Here is a 22,777-nt window from a genome sequence, read left to right as displayed (position 1 = left end):
CAGCAGCATTGAGGAGACATTCAAAAGGTTCCTGCTTTCAAACTGCATTATCACACAATCATCATGTATATTTTTCAATAAGGCCTTTATATTTCATATTGCTTTGAAAACTTCTTTTTAAACTAAACTAAATTTGACAAGATATCATTTGAACACATGATGATAATGTTATAATTGACTTTCGATCAACAGTCCTTTGTATTGAACAGAGCTTGATCATAATGTAACTCAATAGAATCTCCACCGGCTGCTAACAGCTAACGTTAACCAATGCTCCTGCTGCTGATCGCAACTCGGATGTGTTGTTCATAATGTAGCATTATCAGGACAAAAATATGGTGTGTTCCCTGGACGAGTCGATAGTGAGTTTACTACGTCCTAAACACATTTCCTATCGTCCACGGGATGACAGGACGCCTACCTACGGTCCTATCTGCTATGTGACATCCCTCATGGTAACACACCTACTATAGGTGTGAACACCACCTAAAGCTAACTCTTGTTTTGAATCACAGTTTATTATTCTTACTAATATTGTATTATTGTCTCTAAAATGTGTATACATCTCTGTTGGTAGATCATACCATCACATTGGTCTCCAGCCGGAGACACGCTGAAGCCTGGCCCACACTGACACATAAAGGAGCCTTCGGTGTTCTGGCAGTGGCCCCGGGTACAGATCCGCTGGTCCTGGCACTCATCTATATCTGAAAAAAATACAAACAATGGAACAAATTTTCAAGAAATGAATTTCGCTCAAATATTTGACATTGGCACTTTGGTTGCTGAACAGTATATAAATAATACTACTGTATATATATATATATATATATATATATATATATATATATATATATATATATATATATATATATATATATATATACACTACTGTAAAAGCAGTACATTCTAAATATAAGTTAGTTATTATAAAAACATTTGTAAAATAAAAACCTCAAAAAAACATGTATAACAGCTGACTGTCTTCTCAAACTCTGTGGAAACAGTGAGGGCCGGGATTTATAGTCGAGTGCTGGACATTGTTGGGAGCTGATCTAGTTAAATGCTCAAGAGCTAAACACTTCACAGTTTACCACAGGCAGAATATCTAGAGTGACATATTATCAACGATAAAATCAAACTGTAATAATTAAACTTTGTTTATGTGGCAGCATAATCAAATGTAGAGTAAATATTGAAATTCCACAATTTGTTGATCCAGATCCATGAGTTCCAATGTTGATGTCTCCAGTTTGATCAAGTTTCAGTGTGACATGAATGGAAAAAAAAGTCCTTTTGGTAAAATAAGTGAAAAGGTTTTTGAAAGGTAAAGCCACAACGTCTTTCATGGAAACGATGCCCAGACCTAATGCAAGTTTATGAGGTAACAACTTATTTTAATGGCACTTGATATTTGCAGTTATTACACAGTTTATATTTATAGGGTTATTCTGACCACCTCAGTTTCTTACCAACAGCTAAATCAAACACTTAAAGTGTGATGATTCCAGCACAAGCGCTGCAGCACAATTGGTTGGTGGAAATCTGCATTTTATTACAACGTGGCTTTTATTTTTGTAAAGATAGAAGTCCAATTGTAATAAACTGTCACATTTTCTTAAGGAGGAATGCAAATTAAAAACTGAGCTGAAAGTTGACTTGATAAATGCGCATAAAGAAAATGGAAACCCCCATTACATGAGCATGGAAAGGAGCCTTGGCACTGTGGCTGGTGCATTTCCACTGATCTCTGTTCATCAGAAGAAACTAGATCATCGTTTTTCTGCTGCTACGAAAGGCTGAGATCTAGGCTCATTTCAAGTCTGTATTTATATCAACAAACAATGCGACAGGAAATAAACTCAATACTTGTTTATAATGGGTGATTGAGGTTTGTAATAAAAACAGTCAAACAAGCATTGCTGTGGTTTAGAGTTAACTTTATTGTCTTAATACCAGAACTGGACAACAAGAACTCTGACATGAGCAGGATCTGGAACTACTTTAGATTAATTTAATCTCTCTCACACACACAATCACACACACACACACACACACACACACAGTGAGATGTGGCATTTCCCCTCACCTTGGCAGTGTAATGCAAACATCTGTGAGCAGGGTTATTACCTTCTATAAAAGACTGTTGCATGGCGTAATTATTTCCTCCCGTCACCACTACCACTCACTGCCACCCCACTGTGGCTTGCCTTGCCTTGCATGGCGTGTGAACAGTCAAAACCTCATAGCTAACCCTGTGTCACATGGGATACAGGAGCAGCAAACTACTGAAAGAGGAGAGATGGGCACACCTTTGATTTCCAGGAAAATGTGGGCCCATACTATGTGTACTGTGTACTTTATTGCTTTTATTCTATTCTGCATGAGTTTCCAGGGCTGATTTCTGTATGTGTTGACGGCTAGACATTACTCACCACGAGGTTAGGATATAATCTAACTAATACACAAATGGTGCATTAATTTCAAAGCTCTACTTTCACAGTAGTTAAAGCGAAGTGTGCATGGGCACTCGGAGTGACAATCGAAAGCTCTAAACTACCCATGTCAATTGCTCCATCTCAAAAATGCAGTACAATTTAAAAGTAGTAGTAGGGCATAGGCATTGTTTGAAATACTGGGTAGCTCAGATCCCCTAAAAGGAGGCATGACTTCCCCAGAATGCCTCATTTGAGAGATTTAGGAGAGCTCTAAAACACCATAATTGACGTTTTCCTGCAGAGATTTCGAGAGCTCTGTCCAGAGGTAAGGGAGTTTCTCCTTGTCAATAAAAATGCAGAATACAAGCAACTTAATGACGACCAGTGGCTACTGGACATTTTTACCGATCTGACCAACATGTTGAATGAGCTTAATTTAGAGCTACGAGGAAAAGACAAAACCGTGGTCAACATGATCAGCTCAGTTAATGCTTTTTAAACGAAAATTGCAACTTCTGTCCTCAAAGCTGCAGCGCCATGATTTGGGGAACTTTCAAAACCTGGCATCAGAGCGGGGGACCCAAGGGAAAGCGTGTGTGCAACCTGACAGTGCGAGCTACACAGAGCAGATTGAAAATTGTCTGTCAGACAAACGGTTTCAAGACTTTGCTTTACTCGAGCCACTTGCTACATTTATGTGCTACCCATTTAGAGAAGATATTGAAGTGGATTCACTCGCATCAGAAATGGCCACCCTGTTTCACTTGAACTCATCTGCAGTGGAGGATGAGATGCTGACAGGCTGACATTCAGCTGAAGTCCAGCGCTCATGGACAGTTTTGGAAGTTACTCACAAAGGAAAAGTACCAAACATTAGGACATGTGCTCCCTCCTTGACTGCATTATTTGGCTCTACTTATTTATGCGAGTCATCCTTTTCCCACATGAAGATGATCAAGTCCACGTACCGATCCACCACGACTGATCATCTGGAAGCCTGCTGGAGGCTGGTTACCTGCAGTTACTGTTACTATGCAAACCTGGCTGACTCTATTCAGTGTAAGTCATCAGAGTAAGATAGTGGACAGAAATATTTTTGAATTGTATTGTGCCATAAGGGTTCATGCAGTGTAGCAAGGTACGCCAACATATGTTGTATATTTAAAGTATATTCAGTACATATATAAATAAATATATTTAGCATTTTTTAATACAGGTAGATCATTTTGACCTGGTCATTTTTAAAGTAGCTCACAAGCCGAAACAGTGTGGGCACCCCTGGACAGCTTGCATTTCTTGCAACCCTGTGCTGTGGAATGACAATAAACTTGAACATGATATGTAGCAGTATGTCTAAGCTTCCTTTGTCTGACTGCACGTCTTCAGTGAAGCGGTCTGATGCATTACAGCTGATAAACCTGAAGCTTTCACTAACTGGTGGTTTTCACCCCTTTTAAAATTAAGTACTTAAAATCTGTAGGGTAGAAAAGTCTGGTCTGGGGTAATGACTCTTTTTTTAGGATTCTAAAATATGTCTAGAGCCTGGTTTTGTATTGATCTTATTAATAGATACCTTGGTTGCATATCCACATCATTATAAACCTCTCAAAGTCATAATATGATCCCTCATCCTCCGCAGTTGAGGAGAAGAGATTTTATTGCAGCTCTGGGGAAACAACCATCAGGCCTGTTTGCCCTCACAGCCCTAATTCAGTATCATTTTGTTGGGTGGGGAAAGCTACGTTGAAATGGCAGGAAACCACGTAATGACAGAGTGCTTTAAATTAATATCCCAATAAGTGGGACGAAGCAGGGAGGAGGGTGGTGCAAACACTCATAACAGTGTGGTCACTGGTCTCCTCCAAATTCCACTGACTTATAATTCTATTAGTATGCACTTGTTAGTGTGCAGAGCTTATGTTTGACCAGGTGTTTGACCAAGTGTTGACCAGTGCCAGAGGCTGTGGTCGTGCATAGCATACAGAATGTCCTAATGCTTGATGCTGCATTTAGTTTTGACATGAAAAGTGCGTGTGTGCTAATACATGTTTATGCTGTTTTAGCAGAGGGACTGAATGAGTCCAACAAACACTCCACATATAAATACACATACTGTATATACTTTACCTTTACCAAACAATACAATATCTTCACAGCTGCCTGATTGCCAAAAGATTTGGTCTGGACTTCAGTTTGTGATCTCAAGAGGATGATTCATACAGACTTGATTCTGTTAGGCACCACCGTTAGTTAAGAATTCAAATTTGAAACACTTCGGGTATGTATCCTAATATTTTTGGTGATGCCCTGACCTTTCTTTTAGTGCAGGGGTCGGGAACCTATGGCTCGCGAGCCATATATAGCTCTTTCGATGACGCGATATGGCTCGCAGACAATTTTGAGCTGACATTTTAACAACTAATAAATAATTATACTGTGTCATTTAAAGTAAAACATTTAGCAGCGGATTTTGTTTTAGTTCTCCCCTCTCCTTTCCTCCGCTCTGTCTCTGACTGTAACTGTGTGTGCACGTGTTTGTGTGTGCGTGTGTCTGTGTGTGTGAGTGTGTGTAGGGGGCGGAGCCCTACCCTTTGCGAAACAGCTGAGGAGAAACTGCGCAAAGCAAGCAGTCCAGGGGTGTCAAACTCAATCACAGAGAGGGTCAAAATTAAGGCATCGTTTCGGGGGTGAAGCTTGGAAACTGCAGCGCCCACAGAGTCATACTTTGCTTTGAGTGTGGCGTTACACTGGAGCTCAATCAGCTCCATTTGGATGTTCACATGTGCTGTTTCCACGTCAACTGCAAACGGATTGCTGAGCAGTTCCTGCGCAGTCGGGAACACAGAGATGGTTTGTCAGTGTTTGGAAACATGTAGTGACCAAAGTTTCCTTCTGCATCCAGATCTCCCACAGGCAGCTCGACATGCATCATACATGTCCGTGATCACACGGCCCTGAAGCTGCAGGTTTAGCAGTGAGATGCTTCGTTATGTCGCACAAACAGTCCAGCTCACATCGACACTTTTCGTCCCAGAGATCTGTGCTGTGTTTCCCTTTGCTTCCAAAAACTGGCAGATTTCCTCACGCAACTCGAAAAATCTATTCAGCACTTTCCCTCGACTCAGCCATCGCACCGCCATGTTCAGAATGTATCTCCTCAGGAAAAGACTTACATTGACACATGTTCCATCTCCAGAGCTTTACAACACAGCGCTTCCTGGTGTGTGATGCGGTGATACACCGTCAGCTCACCTGCACAGTTCTCCCGCTGCATCTTCTCCCGCATCCTGCACTAATCAGCTCTTTTCATCACATCGCAGTCTGTCGTCAGTCCCGTCAGTTTGTCCCGGGGAAGTTTCATTTCATTCACACATTTAGATACTTCCTCACATATGTATTTTGTGTATATGTTGTGCCAAGCATTGATTTAATTACCAAAACTGGCGGGCCAGTTATGATAGACAAATTATATTTTCTCACGGGCCGGATATAATTGTGGCCTTGAGTTTGACACCCGTGCAGTAAACACAGAAACGTGCACATTAATTAGATCAATAACATAAGCGTTTAGTTTATTTAATAAAAGAGCACCTGTTCAATGTGAAAAGTGAGTTGTGAATATTAAATAAATAAAAATCAGAGGGGTGCACAGACAATGGTAGGGGAAACACTGATAATTCGGATTTTATTAAATATATGGCTCTCAAGGAAATACATTTAAAAATATTTGGCTTTTATGGCTCTCCCAGCCAAAAAGGTTCCCGACCCCTGCTTTAGTGCCACCATCAGGGTAAAATTTCCATTTGTTTTTGAGAAACCTAAAAGTAAAAAAAAACTGCATACAAATTCAATGCGTGGACGAGGGTTGTTCCGAACACACACACACACACACACACACACACACACACACAATTCACTCTGTGAGAGACATGGTTAAGGCTTTTTTTATTCCAATCCATGAATGTACAGAGACAAAAAGAAAAAGTGAGCTGCCGTGAGTAAAATAGCACTAAGAACTGGAGTTCCTGTTTTAGGATCCGTTAAGAGTCTCTGTGCTATCACACCAAAACAGCACAGGCTGTGCATGTGGCTGACTAGCTACAGCTAATGGCTGTACAGTCGGTATATTTTGGCCACATGAAGACAAATTTTGCGACAAAGACACACTGTTGGCGCAGTCAGTGTAGCCCGGGTGTAATGCTCACCTGTCTCCACTTTCCACATGTATGGTAGGAAAGTATGGTTGATTGACTTTGTTCAAGAATCTAATGATTCTTTTTTAGGATTCCAAAATATTTCTTAAAGTTCCCAATGTCCTGAGCCTGGTTTTGTATTGATCTTATTAATAGATACCTCCCAACCTGCTCCACACAATGTGCCCCCTCGTTCATCTGCTTCGCTCCTGTCCCAGTACCCAGATCAGCCATCTCTTTGGTTCTCCCTGACATGTGCTTTGTACCTTTGCTTTCAAGCCACCAGGACCTGAACCTTACCTTGACTCCGACCCTGTACCTGAACCTATATCTGTACCTGTACACATCTGCATTTGCCTGTATTTACTGTCATTGTGGCATAAATCATTGAATGGTACCAGTCTGTTTGCATCGTCTGCATTTGGGTCCTATCGCTGCTGCTTTGCACACATTCATCTTGTTTCAAGTATTTATTTTCTCTTACATAATTCTCCTTCTCACTCAAACATTGAGATATTCATAGTTCATGCTCAACTTCTCATGTGGCTCTTGTCAATCATGTGATTTCATAAAAAAGCACCACACCCAATCAGTGAGAAGACTACGAAACTATTAATTGATCAAGAATATTTATCAGTCATTTTTAGATGGAAGAGATGGATGAGTATCAATTTACCAAATTCAGGACTCGTATCAGTTACTGCCGTAACCTTTGAGCGTGTGTTACATCCAGCATATTATGTGCATTTGTTTATGCACAGGAAAATGTGTGTGTGAGAAACACAGAAAGAAATAGTGTGCATGTATGTAGTCTTTCAAAGAAACATCAAAATATACTTTTCGCTTTTCGCATGAGTTGTGGGTACGTACCAAAACAACTGGTTCCCTCTTCATCGACCAGGAATCCTTCCAGACACACACACAGAAAACTGCCCTCTGAGTTCTTGCAGCGACCGCCAAAGCAAAAAGATGGGCTTTCCAAACACTCATTTACATCTGGACACAAACATCAGAGCACACAACATAGGACAGCATCAGTATACTATTCAATGGAACCCAACACTTAACCCCTTTATGTAGCTGAAGTTGCTAACATCCATATTTGTGAAAAGAAAATTTCAAAGTTATACCATTTCTCATACAGAGATAAACCAAGGCAGTATTTTGTTGAATGGGAGATATTTTACTCAGTTCACCCACCAAAAGGTGATATATTAATCATGGTTGTATTGAGTGAATTGGCTACTATGTTCCGCGATGGCCCCCTATTCATTCTAATGAAAGTTCCTCACTGAGCGCACATACAAATAAGTTATTCAGGACTCCTTGAGCTTTTATTGGGCCATACATTATTTGTACAATTGTCCTTTTCTGGGCATTGCATTCTTCCTCTGCCTGAGCTGGCTTCCTGTTGGCTACCTGGGCCCATGAATGGTATGGAAACAATTCAGAAACAAAGTTTTCATAATTTTCAAGCAGTTCCTTTTGTAATAATTTTGTTTAGGAGAAATGTCTTTTAGGGCCAGTGGGTTTCAAAACATTGACATGGACATGCACAAGAAGACCTTTGACCTCAATAACTTGCTTTGACAACTGGACTGGACTCCTCACCTACACAGGTGGTTTGGGCGTCATCCAGGCGGTATCCCTCGTCACAGTGGCAGGTGTAACCCTCAGCTGTGTTGTAACAAATCCCCTGGCCACAAATAAAAGGGCTGATCTGGCACTCATCTACCTCTGGGCCAGAAAAGAGACAGAGGAGAGTATTAATACAGCAGCAGTATTAGAACTCAAAATAATATAAAGAGCCATGAGGAAGCACAACATACCATTAATATACCACAAGTTTAGTGCTTAATCGGAAAGAACAAGTTCACAACGTGTACCACAAGTTCCTTAAGGAACCGACTGCATAAAAAGTGACTGCAAAGCAATTAACTGAACATAATTAATTAATGTGATTCCTTAGTTTCATTTATTGATTTTTGTATTGACATTGTAACAAAGCCAACCAGTTTCAATATTTAAGCTGATTTCTCCACAGCATCAAGTTAAACTTTGGTGAACAAATCTGTGTAACAGAGGAAACAGAGAGCAAAAGAATAAGCTTATTTTCCAAAAGTATAACTAGCGGTTAGCTCGCCAGCTACAGTACAGTAGTTCCACCAAGCTTATGGCCCACCTAGTTCACGAGGACACATGGATGAGTTCCACTGTGCTGCTTTCTGTGTGACCAAGCCTTAATGTGAAGATCTGTAGTGAAATTCAATCCATATTAAGCTGAGAATATGAGATGTGGGTGAAAGTCCCAAAAATAGATAGTAAATGGACCTTTAGTTGAATTTTTTTGTCGAACTGCCAAGAATGAACCAGGTAGAGATCACATTTAACCCTAGCTTAGCAAAAAGAGAGGAGACGGGAGGAAACAACTTGCCTAGCTTTATCAAAAGAGAAGAAATATGTCTCCAAACAAACAAAGCTAATTGAAAGAGGCTGTTGGTATACCAAAATATGCTAACTTTAACACTATCACCAAATGAAGGCTGTGTTTTTCCCTTTAAAAGGCATCATATTGCTAAAAATATCAGAGCCAATACACATTCCTACAGCAGAGGAGGCAGAGGAATCTGTGAGTAAATTCTTCTTATATATCTTTTTTAGCGAGTGACCTGTCAGGAACTCAGTAACATTCAGGACATACCAAGGACACAGTTGGTTCAGATGTGTGTATGTATGAACTAAGTCGGTCCAACCATCCAGTATAGCACATTTTATTTATACCTTTTTGAGTATGTGTGTGTGGGTGGGGGTGTGCTGGGTGGGTCAGCTGTGACCCGCCCACTAACCTCAGAATAAAACTCTCAAAACAGATGAGAATGAACCGGAGCAGATGAGGAGAAAGGAAAAGAAAGGAAAAGAGAATAGAATGTTTTAGTCTTACCAGCTGACTGTGTGGGAGCGATGTCCTGGCCTGCATTAGACGGGAGGATCTCCACTGGTGCAGGTGGAGAGCTCCTCTCAACAACCTCTACCAAATACAAAAACACAGTATTATTAATTTCATCCAGTTTATGTTTATGTGTTTTCCACTAAACATATATACACACACATTCATCTCAATCAGCAGCAGTTTTGTGAATAGAAATGAGGCGATAATGACATAAGTCAAAGGAGAATGACCATACTCCTTCACAAAAAGGCTACAGGTATGCAAATAAGAGTACGTTAGTACTGTGCAGAAGGGCAACACTGAATATTCAGCTTGTTAAGCCTCTAAAGAGAGTAGAAGACCTCGGTACCACCCATAGCAGATGAGTGTTTATCACTTAATATAACGACAGGCTAAAAAGAAAATAAATCAAAAACCCATGAACATTGTTTGTTGTGTCATGAACATCTAATCTTGAATATCAGGTGTTAACATAGAATATATATACATACACATATACATACATATATATATATATATATATATATATACATACATATATATATATATATATATATATATATATATATATATATATATATATATATATATATATATATATATATATATATATACATACACACATATATATATATATATATATATATATATATATATATATATATATATATATATGTATATACATATATATATATATATATATATATATGTATATGTATGTATATATATATATATATATACATATATATATCTGCACTTTGCTGCATGCATTGTAAAATTGATCTTCCTTATTGCTGTCTCACCAGTTTGCCCATTGATCACAGACACGTTGGATTTTCTCTTGTTTGAAAAGTTTCGTATTAGTTTAATGGAAAATTTCATATGTCCATGTTAAATTCTTATTGTTTAATACTTAATACTTATACGTTAAATGAACTTCTGTCTTTCTTCATTATTTCCTTGTAACTTTATTTCTTCCAACCATATTCTTCTCTGTTTATCCCAAATGTCCCTATCTTCTTCCCCTCCCCTCTCTCCTCCCTACTCCTTGTTTAATTTTGTCTTTCTAACACCTGCAACTGTGGGAACTCTCCACAGCTCCCTTCTCTACTCCCTGTCTTTGTGGGCCAACTGTGGCAATCTTCCCCCCCTCCTTCTCCTTTCTGACTTTAAAATACATGAACACACTTTTCCCTGGGTTCTTCCTCACGCAGACTGCTTGCACTCTGTATGATTGATGATCCTTCTGTACAGAATAAATACTTAAAAGACAAGTTAACTTCTCAAGAATCGTCATTTCAGTATTATAGACTTCACTGGTCATTTGTTTAAGGACTTGATTAAAATTTCCACGACAATTTGGCGTCACAAAGAGGATCTCGTGTAGGATCATTGGGAACCAGGGAGGACGGTAACGGGCCCTCTTGAAGGACACTTCTGCTATACCTCCGACAAACATTCAGAGATGAAAGGACCGATCCACCTGGGTTCCTAATCGTCTTCACCGAGATCCTGAAGGACCTGAATTGAGTCCACAAATTCTTCTAAAAGAACCGGTGAGATGCTGAAATTGTGTTGATTGATTCCTAAGGTATTTCAATTGATGAAAATAAAATAGAGTAATGTAAATGTTTACACTCATATGCATGATAATTAACTAACACTATGAATTATATAAATCTATGATAATTTATAATCTATATACATTTTAATCTGGCTTTATCCAATACTGCGGACTAGAAAGAAATATTTGGACTTTTGCAGATTCATCACAGCAGCTCCACCAATAAAGGAGCTCCACTGTTCCGAAAGCACGATTGTGGCTTGAAAAGATAAAAACAAACATAAATATGCAAATGGTATTAATACATTTCAAATAATTAATGAATGCATGTATTAATAACTACTCCTTCTAATGATAGTGTAAAAATATGACAGGACAGGTGACCTTTTTAGGACATCAGACTAATCTTGTCAGCAGCGGACTCATCTGTACTCTCAGCAGTCTGAGCTGCACTTTGTCCTTCTTGGCTGTACTTCCTCACACTTTAGCACACATTAGCATGGCATGCATTTGTCTGTGTGTTTATCTCACTTTTTGGCTAAGTGTGCTAATGTTAGCATTCTAAGATTAGAGCACAACTGCACCTGACAAACTATAAATAGATTTGAGTACAGTTGAGACTGACAAAGTGCTCTGAGCTTGACAAGCTATATCCGATGTCCTAAATGGCCCACCGCATCACAAAGTTTAATGGGTAGTGAAGCAGACACCTGGGTAGGCTGCCTCGATCTTGACAGTGGATACACCCGGAGATAGCTGGGGCAGGATAGGTTCAACTACTGGTCTATTACTAACCACAGGAACTACCAGCTCCTTCAACGAAAAGACACAGACAATAATACCAAATGGACAAGGTCAACAGAGCACCGTATGCATTTCTTTCAGTCCATTATTTAAGCTTTGCACACTGCTTCTGTCATGCAATACAGCCGTTGTACTATGAAGCAGATTAGCATTCAGCTTGCATGGCAACTGACTGCAGTTTAAAAACAGGTAAAAAATAAACAGCTCAGCGAGCAAGCCATGGAGCACAGGCTGCCTGTCACTTCTGCAGAGACTTCTGTCTGGATTTAATTTGCGACATTGTCAAGGATTTCTGTCTATTTTTGGTACCTACATAAACATAAACACATTGAAGATTTACAGATTGCACAGTGCTGACCAGCTCAAAGTCATGCAGCAATGTTGCTGACTTCATGCACATTTGATTCTGCAACTCCTCAGCAGCTGAGACTGTCTGTGTGCATGCAAACTGATTCTACATGTTACTCTTTAAAGCACCCAACCTACCTGATCTGGTGCAGTTGTTGCTACTGACCACAGAAAAAAAGAAACAACATTTTTTTAAATGTAAGTTTGTACCATAATACACTGTATGTAACTATCTTGGGTAGTTGGGTTTCAAGGTCACTGACAGAAACACCTCTCAGTATATAACACGATACAGTTCAACAGCACAACAAACTACATTCTCCAAAATGATGCAACACTAGGTGTACATAATAAACTGGCAACTGAGTGAATAACAACATTACAGATTTTTCTAATGGCATTGACATTACTGCGTTTGCTTCTTAATGGCCTGGTCACAGCAGAAAGTTCTGCACATCCTCGGAAAAGGTGGCGCGAGAAGCTTGGTGACCTAGTGACTATTAACTGAGCTAGTTGCAGAACCACTATACGTGGCTGTATAACAGCTTCAAAATCATTTTGATGCTACACTGATTTGTTATAGTCCAACTCTGCACCCCAAGCTTCTGTTCTTTCCCTGTGTAACTTTGGTGAGCGGGTCGTAGAGTCTCCCAGGAGAAGTGCCATATATGACAATGTTAGCCTTATTCCTTCAGCTGCAAAGCCAGCAGTGTAAAACGGACTTGGGAGCAGATAAAAAATAAATACAAGCACATAATTCAAAGCGGTAAGCAGAGTTTCATATTTTATAACTGGCAATGCATACAGAGTGCGGGACTGTAAGCGCTACCCTGTAAACTATGAATCTCCCTAAGTACTACACACTGGGCCTTTAACTATACATACAATATTGCTCTAAATAAAAAAACATTGTACAGTCAAGCATTCATAATAGAATATAAACATATAAGGTATGCCAAAATTGCTGCAAATTGTTTGTTGGTTGATCAGGTCTAGTTCACAGTTAAACTCAAAGCCCCTCCGACATGGGGAGCCACCACGTACCGTGCTTCATAAGGCGGCTACGTAGCGTAGCACACACAGAGAGCACAAAGGGGGGATTTTATGAATGGAAGAGAATGAAGGAGATCATTTCTTACTCTGCAAAAATGCTTTGCAAATTCATCAATCGACTCCCTTTCTGCTCATCTATAACTTTGTTTGCCGTTTTACATAACATTTTAAGGCATCAACGTGTATTTCGAATTTTGTGACTGCAACTGCAGCTTAACGGTCTTTTTAAAGTTATATTTTTGGGCTTTTCATACATTTATGATAGTGAGAAGTGTAGATTGTGAAAGGGGGAGAGAAGGGGAATGACATACGGCAAATGGCCACAGGTCGGACTTGAACCAGTGGCAAGGACTCAGCCTTTATATATGGGTCACCTGTGCTACCGGGTGAGCTACCGGGACACCCCAAGCTTAATGGTCTTAAATGGCTTAGAACGGTGCATGTGGCCCATGACCATGTTTGTAGTCTGTGTTAACAATTGCTGCTGCAGCGTCCAGACCGTGGTCATGAAGCACAAATGATACTTTCTCTTGCCTCCAGGGCCGAATTTGTCACTCACTTTGGGGCTAATCCCCCTCACTTTACTCTTTTGGGAAGCAAGAAACAAGGACTTTACTTGGGTCCTGATGAACTGCAACACTTATTCATAGACAAATTAAAACCTACACTGTACCCTGGCTGCTCTGAGCACATCTAGCGGTACTCTCTCGCTAGACCACAAATGTGTTATGCGCACACTGTGGACTAAGCTATTCTATGCTATAGAACCTGTTCCCAACAAGTATTTTAAGTAGCCATGACCCCTCTACTGTCTCTGGGAATTGGGGCAAGGAAAGATGGCTGTCAGATTGTTCAGTTTGCTGTCACATGTTTCGACCCGGTATTGGCCAAAACAAATTGCTGAAGTGAAAGTTCTGTCACAAAACTATATTGTTAGGTATCCTTACGCATTTTAAAGACTATACAGAAAACCTGGAGCTTTCTTTGTGGGTATACACATATACATACATATTACGACACTACTCTACTAAAACTATTTCCATCCAGGGGGTGGATGTGGACACTGGGGGACTACAAGTAACAGGACTAAAAGCTGGACTGGACTAACACAGAAGCTGTGTACAAGAAGGGTCAGAGCCGACTTTACTGTCTGCGGAGGCTTCATCCATTAAATGTCTGCAATGCCATGCTGTGGATTTCCGACCAGTCGCTGGTAGCCAGTGCTAATTTCTATACTGTCGTATTCAGGGACAGTCGATGCCAACAGAATGAACAAGAATCAAATGAGTCTGACTTGGCCTCAAAGGATATTAAAGTTTAGAAACACTTTAAGATAGATATACCAAAGTATACCAGAGGTTCTAAGGTAAATTCCAAAAGTCTAGACTCAAGATCAGAGAACACAGCTTTTGCAATGTGGTCCCCTAAGTAATATAATGGCCTACCTTAATTAGAAAGAATATTTCTGCCACGTTGAGCAGTTGAGGTATCTTGGGATCATATTCAAGAGTCATTATAAAACATTTGTGAGATTGACAGCCAGTTAGAATTGTCAGCTGGTGTGATGCAAGCTTTGCATTGGACCATGAGGTTGACAATACAAGCGGTAAAGATATTTCTCTGCAGGGTGGGCAGAGGAGCTCAGTAACTGGGGATGGCCGTGGTTTGAGCCTCGGGGAGGTGGAGGTGAGATGGGGGAGCGGGGGCAGGGTGAGATAATAAGCAGTAGTACTGTAATAATAATAATAATAATAATAATAATAATAATAATAATAATAATAATAATAATAATACAGAAAAAGATTAATAAATAAGCTTAAGAGGAAACAAAAGATGAAAAAGGGTCATAATTTTGATCTTATTACACTGCACCAAAGTTATTATTTGTCATTACATTTCATTAACTGTATTTCAAACGCTCAACAGCAAACACACAAGCATCTAGCTTGTGCTAATCTAGCTTTGATATGTGTGCTACACATATCAAATTAAATGTAGAGTCAGCGATTCAGCAAAAAGATTGTTGATATTTGAACACAACATCGAAACAAACCCTTCCAGATGTCCCATTCTCCTTGCTCCCACTGTCTTCCATTTTATGCATCTTTGGCCGTTCCCCTATCATCACATCACATGCAGCATGAACGCCTGTTGCTGATTGGCTGGAATAGTGTTCTGTTTGCAGAGCCTGGGCTGTGTATGAACACCAGATATATGTTCAGCACATACACACACAGAGTGGACGGCTAACGGAACTCGAGAAGATATTAGATGAATTTGACAAAAAGTCTATTTGATTCGAATCGCTGACTGTATTTTTACACTAAACCAAATGAACATGCAGTGGTAATGTTATATGGAAGAGACTCACCTGGTATAATTTCTTCTGGTTTGCCAAAGGCCTCCACTGGTCTCTCTGGTGTTGGCAGGGGTTGAGGGGGTAGTGGTTCAACGGGCTCCTGGTAAACGGTGACTGGCTTATTGACAGGCGGATTTGGTAGAACAGTGTAGCCCATTCCACCGGGACAGATGTCTTTGAATTTGGCTATATAATAAAAAATAAAAATGCTATCATAAGTGCAAAAAAATGTATAACTTCAATTGTAAACACATCAATATTGCTAACAGTTTCACGTTAACAGTATACGGTATCTATCATAAATACTATATCATCTCTGAGATTATAGTACACTGAGAATGCTAATTTTAGCTAGCAAATAATCATTGAAGTTTATAAAAAACTCCAAAAGTTAGGTACTGGAACACTAACACACTTTCAAGGAATATTCTTTGAATGTTCTAACTTCTCAAATGTTGGTTTAAGGTAGATAGGCAAAACATGACATGCCAAATGTTCAGATTGTGTTTTGCATCTAATTTTATTAACAATTCCATCAAAGATTCCTAATAAAAAGATTAAGATGAATAGACAGTCTCCATAATGAGAAAATTAAATCTACAAACTGAGAAAAAAAATTGATGAATTCACAATGCAATGACTAAGTACAATAAAATTGTCAAATCCCATGTAAAAATGGAGAAATAACTCACATATTATACATTACAGTGCACATCTGTTATTCATTCTCTTATCAATTAGGACATGCACAAATACTTTTCTCATTCATATTTCGGCAAAGATTCCCTCGTGAAATGAAGGGAGGAAATGTCGGAGTTGAAAAATGGCTGTTAAAGTCAACAGGCTTACACATTTGGCCATAGTAGACAAAAATTGACAAAAACTACAACCACCTATCTGTAGTTAGCCCCCATGTTAACTGAGACCACATTCTTCTGTAGGCCAGCAAACAGTAGTGCTCCCACGGTCACATTTTTGACACAACACACACGAAACTCACATTCTTTCTTCATCGGGATCCTAATGTCTTACGGTAAGACATTTAACAGATAAGAGTTATGTTTTTTTAATGGGAAGCAGGACTGTCAGAGGTGCACCTCAATTCAATCAAGTGTCTCATTCATTAGTCAGTGATCAGTCAGTATCCCCATGGAAACCTTTGATGGCTGCTTGAGAGACACAGCTGATTGGCATTAGCTAATTAATGCCGTTTGACACACAGGCAGACAAACAAATACACCCATTTCTATTCTTATGTATACTGTCTGCTTGAAACTCCCATTAAACCTTTCAATGTTTCACATCATTCTTATATTATTAATATTATATTGTATTACTTTAAATGGTTCAGAACGCTACAGCTAGAATCTTTAAACTAGAATTTTTTAGCATATTACACCAGTTTTGGCTCCCCTTCATTGGCTACCTATACATGTCAGACACTAGCCTGTGATGACTATTACAAATGGACAAGCACCTTCCTAACAGGCCCTTTTCACAGGAGCCATTTTGACATGTCACTGCAGGATAAACACAGGTGTAAATGATATAATTAATTATGGTCCTGTTCTATGAAGTGTGTCAAATTCAGTCACCTAAATAAAAGAGAGCCATAATTAATCATATTAATTACACCTGTGTTTACCCAGCATGACATGTGAAAATAACTGCTGTGAAACGGTCCTATTGTAAATGTAAATGTATTATGCTTGATCTCCTAAAACCTTATACTCCCATCAGGACTCTCTGTTCTCAGAGAGCAGGACTCCTATCGGAGGGAAAAAGAAGTCAGCAGGACAAAGGTCGTTTTCCTATCATACCAACCTTTCTAGGGAATCATATCATAAACTCAACCAATATACTGATGATGTTTATCTGTTTTCAACTTCATTCAGAAACCTCTGTTTCTATTGCCTTTTTAATATTTCAATATTCCAAATAAAAAGCACATTGTTTTTTTCTACAAACAAACATGCTTTCTGTAAATAAAATGTGTGTGTGTATATATATATATATATATATATATATATATATATATATATATATATATATATATATATATATGTATGTAGCAAATGTACAGTCAATTTAGCATCCTGTTGTAGCTTGAACAATGCCCCTTCAAAAATACGGTTAACCAGAATTACAACTCCAATTTTAACATGTTTTAATGGCAATGGGTTGGGCCAGTAAAACACAATTCTGGTTGACCATCATTCTTACCAGTCCATCTTCACACACACGCACGCACGCACGCCGTGTAACTGTAAACATGAGGTAGCAGCAAATCCCTTCTGTACTGTGATGAAACCATATGCAGGTCATTCAAACTGTGACAAATACGGTTAACAATGGTAAAGGAAGTAAAACGTCAGTGGGATATTGCGGCTGCTAGGACTTGTGATCGGAAGGTCAATGGCAGCAACCTAAGAGCCCACTAGTGGACACCAGCTGTGAGGTACTGGGGTGGCCAGAAGGGCTGTGGGAGGAGTTTGGGGAGGCTATGGAAGAAAAAGCACTTTGAGGAGCTCTTGAACCTGACCAACATGTCCTCTGTGAAGGAGGCAGAGTTCAAAGACTTGAGTAGCTTCACCTATATCCCCAGAAGAGGTCTCTGAGGTAGTCAAGAAGCTCATTAGCGGCAAGGCGCCAAGTGTAGAAGAGATTTGCCCTAAGATGATGAAGGCTCTGAACATTGTTGGGCTGTCTTGTTTAACAAGCCTGTTCAGTGTCCTGTGGAGGTGGGGGACGGTATCTTTGGACCGGCAGAGCAGAGTGGTAGTTCACATTTTTAAAAAGGGGACAGGAGGGTGTGCTCTAATTAACGTGGAATCAGACTGCTCATCCTCTGATTGTGAAGCAGTCGGGATGTAAATCAGCACCTCCAAGTTTGAGGCCATGCTTCCCTGCCGGCTCTTACACTTATACCAGTAAACAGTAGTATAGTAAATTTAACAATAAAGACAGGATGCTCTGTGTGTGTGTGTGTGTGTGTGTGTGTGTGTGTGTGTGTGTGTGTGTGTGTGTGTGTGTGTGTGTGTGTGGGTTGTATTTCCTTTGCATATCTCGTGAATCGTTCATGTGACCTATTTCACACTTGGCGGATGTATTGCAGGTGACCCAGGGGCATGCATTGTCGAAGTTGTGAATGGTGCAAATAGGACAAGCAAAACATACAATATTAATAAACTTTGAATAAACACGTGAACAGCACTCGGGCCTTTACACTTTGATAGCAATTGACACAGTCTCTTTTTCTGCTTGATGCTGGATATATTAAAGTTACAACTGAAGGAGCACGGGTGGAAAGCCTACAGGAACAGCTTCACTCTGCTTTTGCAACTCAAGTTTTTTAAGTTTGCCACACCAAGTTATAACACTAAAAACGTTACCACCGGCAAAATACCTTGGCTAAATAAATCCATGCCTTATTTAAAAAGCAACAACTTGGATGTTTTCTTTCCTGTGAAGTGTATTTCACCAGTGACTGTGAGGAGCCTCAACATGGGTGTGTGACGAGACTATGTCATGACAGGTGTATTGCTCAGTGTGAAGTTGTATGTACGGTTCTCGAGAAAGCTGCAAGCAGCAATACCACAAGCCGAGCATTCAGCCTGTTCCTAACAGGCGTCTTTTGTACAGGCTTGCACTTGATTTGAATTCACCGAGTACTTTTACAATAATCTTTTATCCAAATACATTGTGAATGACAGTGGTGTGAACCAGGTCTTCTAGTTAAAATCTGCAGCCATGCTTGCGGTTCTCTGAGGCTGTACTTGGGCACAGCAGTGCTTTCAGCTAAATGCTAACATCAGCTTTCTAGTATACTTACAATTACAATGCTTACATGCTGATGACATGAATGTCTGTACCAAATTTGGTTGAGCATTAAATCATTTTCAAAATATTTCACTCAAAACCACGGATGTCAACTTTGTGGTGCCTCAGATGAAAAGTCAAAGTCATTAGGATACTTGAACCATGGATGTCTGTACAACATGTTGTGCCAATCCATCTAGTAGATGTTGACATATTTCACTTAATTTAATTTTGTCAGGAACGTCAGGGGAACAATTTGGGCTGAAAGTTCTCATTGAGGCAGGAATAATGTCTGACGTGGCTGGGGGCCTTACCTGTTCCTTGAGGGGGGCATTTGTCACAACGAGGTCCCCAGGCTTTGCCCACACTGCAGCAGCAGAGCTGTTTACTCAGCTGGGTTGACACTGGGTGCAAACACTGCCTCCCTGTGCTGACCAAACGGAAGCAAGCTCCCTTCTCCTCTTGGATGGCAGGAGTGTTGGCTAAAGAGGAGCGCAGGAGGGTGTAGGAAGTGGTGCACCAGAGTGTAGGAGACACATACATGGGGGGAAGAAAGAACAGAGAGTGGAGAAATAAAGAGGTCCCCTTCACCAAAGCAACCTTCCCTTCCCTTCTTACCTGAAAACGTCTGCCACAAACATATTGATAAAACACCATAGAGAGAAATACATATTTTACAGTGGGAAGTCAGGAATCCACATTTTGTGGAGGCACAAACTACATTTTAAAGCCGAACACAAAACACAGAAACACATTCAAAGCACAGACAACATGTTGTAGGAAAATAAACTGTTTTCATGCCAATGCTTCATGCACTATCAAAGTCAAGCGCTGGCTCAGATAAAGGCATGCAGGAGAGTTTTGCTCAGTTTGTGTTTTTCAAGTCTTATGGTGTAATCCAGGGGTATTCAACTAAAATTCTAAAAGGTCCAGTTAGAGAAAATTTCCGCGAGCAAAGGTCCGGAGCATCATAATGTCTAACGTGCGTTATGAATTAGTGTGAGATATATTGAAGTAGCCCAGTAGCTGTATCAACGTCTGCACGTCATCAACATCTGACTGTCAAAATTAATAAATAAAGTACAATTTAAAAACATTTAGACAATATTTATTGTCACTTAACATTGAACTATACCGATATATCAACACATCTTAACAATTGAACAGTTTAACCCAGACTAGCACATCCTGGGTTAAACTGTTCTCTGTGGCTGATGATGCTGACAGGTGGCCTCTTTGCTTTATTTTGTCACAAATCAAAATCATATTGGGCTCTGAGTGCTTATTTTCTGAGCCCTCAGTTCAGACTTGAGTGGGTATGTTTGGTCAAAAACGTTGTGCTTTGTCTCATAGTGGGGTTTCACATCACCACTTCTAATGAGCACCACGGTCTCTGAGCATATGAGACACTGGTTTTGTGCTCCCAGTGGGAAGGATGAACATGAATGAGTCCATTCTGGGTTGAAAGCTAACATCTTCGCAAAAAAACACCTGCAAAATGTTTTAAGTGGAACACAGACAAAAAACTAACCCCCAGAATCAATAATGATGGCTGGACATTACCTGGATGAAATCATTTCAATTACTGGTTTAATACTTGACGTATTCTCCAAACAAGTAATCAGATTTCAAAACATCAGGAACCTTTTGAAAGATTGGCTGAAACTTTGTCTGAGACTTTAATTCAGCTCGTAGTTTAAATGCTGCATTGTTGCTTACAAAACAGAAAGAAAGGATTCTTGTCCCTTCATTATATAAGAAGTTAAGAAAATAGGTACACACTCACAAATAACACACAAACCGTGGTTATGTGAAGTATTCAGGCACTTTCATGTTTTGCGCATTTTGTTGCAAATGTATTAACATTTGTCCTATTAATCACATATTCAGATACAACAATACAGCTTTGAGTCCATTAGCTATTACTCTAACTTATGTTGCAACGCTTCGACATTATGGGAAATACACTTATTCACTTTCTTTTTGATAAAGATGAGCAGATTGTGACCACTCTCATGTTTGTTTGTAAAGTACGGAGTTGGAGTCAGGGCGAAGTTAAATCTAGTTTAGCATAAAACCTTTAGGCAGTAGCAAACAGCTAGTTCCGCCCTGTCCAAAGATATATGCCTACCAGCATTTTAAAGCTAAGTAATTTACACATTGTGTATCTGTGTTTAATACATACCCAAACAGAGGCTGTTTAGTTTAACGTGTTGGCATGCTAGCATGTGCTAATTATGACAGGAGTACTGAGGCAACTGATATATGTCAGTGTTGATCAAAGGGGTGGAACTATTTCTTTCTGAGAAGTGTCTCCCGTTATAGTGCAGGTTGTCAGATACAGACAGTGAGCAGAGGTTTCGGTCTCTGGTAACCTCACTGTGCACAGTGACTTTGAGATGTTCCAGCTGTTGTTCGCCAGTAAATAGTTAGCGCTCTTTAACTTCCTCTAAAAAATTGTAGTTTTCTAATTGCTGTGAGTTTTGAGTTGTAGGTTATTTTTTAAGCAGTTTCCCCCGTTTCCATGCTAAGCTAGGCTAATTTCCTACTTGCTCCAGATATGTGCTTAATGTTTATTAAGTAAAATGAGACTGGTATCCATCTTCTCATCTTACTCTCAGAAAGAAAGCAAATAAACATATTGGCGCAAATGTTGAAATATTCCTTTAGTGCTTCCTGATTCCTTTGAGGTGCCATCATACATGACCTCTTCAGACTTTCCCCTTCTCCATGCACCTTGGAAGTAGGTTAAGTTATGGCAGAAACCCTCTGTCCCACAGTTCAGTGTAGCCTATGTCAGATCAGACTGTCAGGCTCTAGGGAAAGGTATTAAAAAAACATAGTCCAAGTAAATTCTGTTATTCTGAAATGGATAAAGTCTGAAACCACCAAGACTCTTCCTTACAACAGGACATCTGGCCAAAATGAGTAAATGGGCGAGGAAGGCTTTGGTCAGGCTGGTAACCAAGAAATCAATGGCCTCTCGCTGCAGAGTTTGTCTGCAGAAATGGAACAACCTGCCAGAAGGAAAACTATCCCTTTATGGCAAAGTGAGTAGAAGGAGCCACTGCTGAGTACAAGGCAGATGACAGCCAACCTTGAGTTTGCCAAACTACACTTAGCACTGTGAAAACATGAGGAAAATGTTAACGTGGTTTGACGAGAAAGTCAGCTCTTTGGTCTTAATGAGGTGCACTACAATTGCCAATAACACAACAACATGGTGGTTGCAGCATCATGCTATGGGTA

At 39.8% G+C, this 22,777-nt stretch overlaps 1 protein-coding gene across 2 annotated transcripts in view; it reads right to left on the bottom strand.

Annotated features, from left to right (window-relative positions):
* ltbp1 (latent transforming growth factor beta binding protein 1) overlaps window positions 1–22,777 on the bottom strand; it is a 122,725-nt gene that overhangs the window by 27,061 nt on the left and 72,887 nt on the right. The window contains exons 11-18 of one of the 2 annotated variants that reach the window (XM_029449541.1): window positions 19,843–20,010; window positions 15,722–15,895; window positions 12,436–12,458; window positions 11,856–11,958; window positions 9,573–9,659; window positions 8,243–8,368; window positions 7,502–7,627; window positions 585–707 (exon numbers count right to left, since the gene is read on the bottom strand). In XM_029449541.1, the coding sequence (XP_029305401.1) occupies window positions 585–707; window positions 7,502–7,627; window positions 8,243–8,368; window positions 9,573–9,659; window positions 11,856–11,958; window positions 12,436–12,458; window positions 15,722–15,895; window positions 19,843–20,010 (930 nt within the window). The remainder of the gene's footprint in view (window positions 1–584; window positions 708–7,501; window positions 7,628–8,242; window positions 8,369–9,572; window positions 9,660–11,855; window positions 11,959–12,435; window positions 12,459–15,721; window positions 15,896–19,842; window positions 20,011–22,777) is intronic. The other variant, XM_029449542.1, reaches the window with a different exon arrangement.

The sequence above is a fragment of the Cottoperca gobio genome, chromosome 15, assembly GCF_900634415.1.
Source record: "Cottoperca gobio chromosome 15, fCotGob3.1, whole genome shotgun sequence".
NCBI classification, from domain to species: domain Eukaryota; kingdom Metazoa; phylum Chordata; class Actinopteri; order Perciformes; family Bovichtidae; genus Cottoperca; species Cottoperca gobio.
Note: the sequence above shows the minus strand (reverse complement) of the source record. Positions and strands in the feature narration are given on the sequence as shown.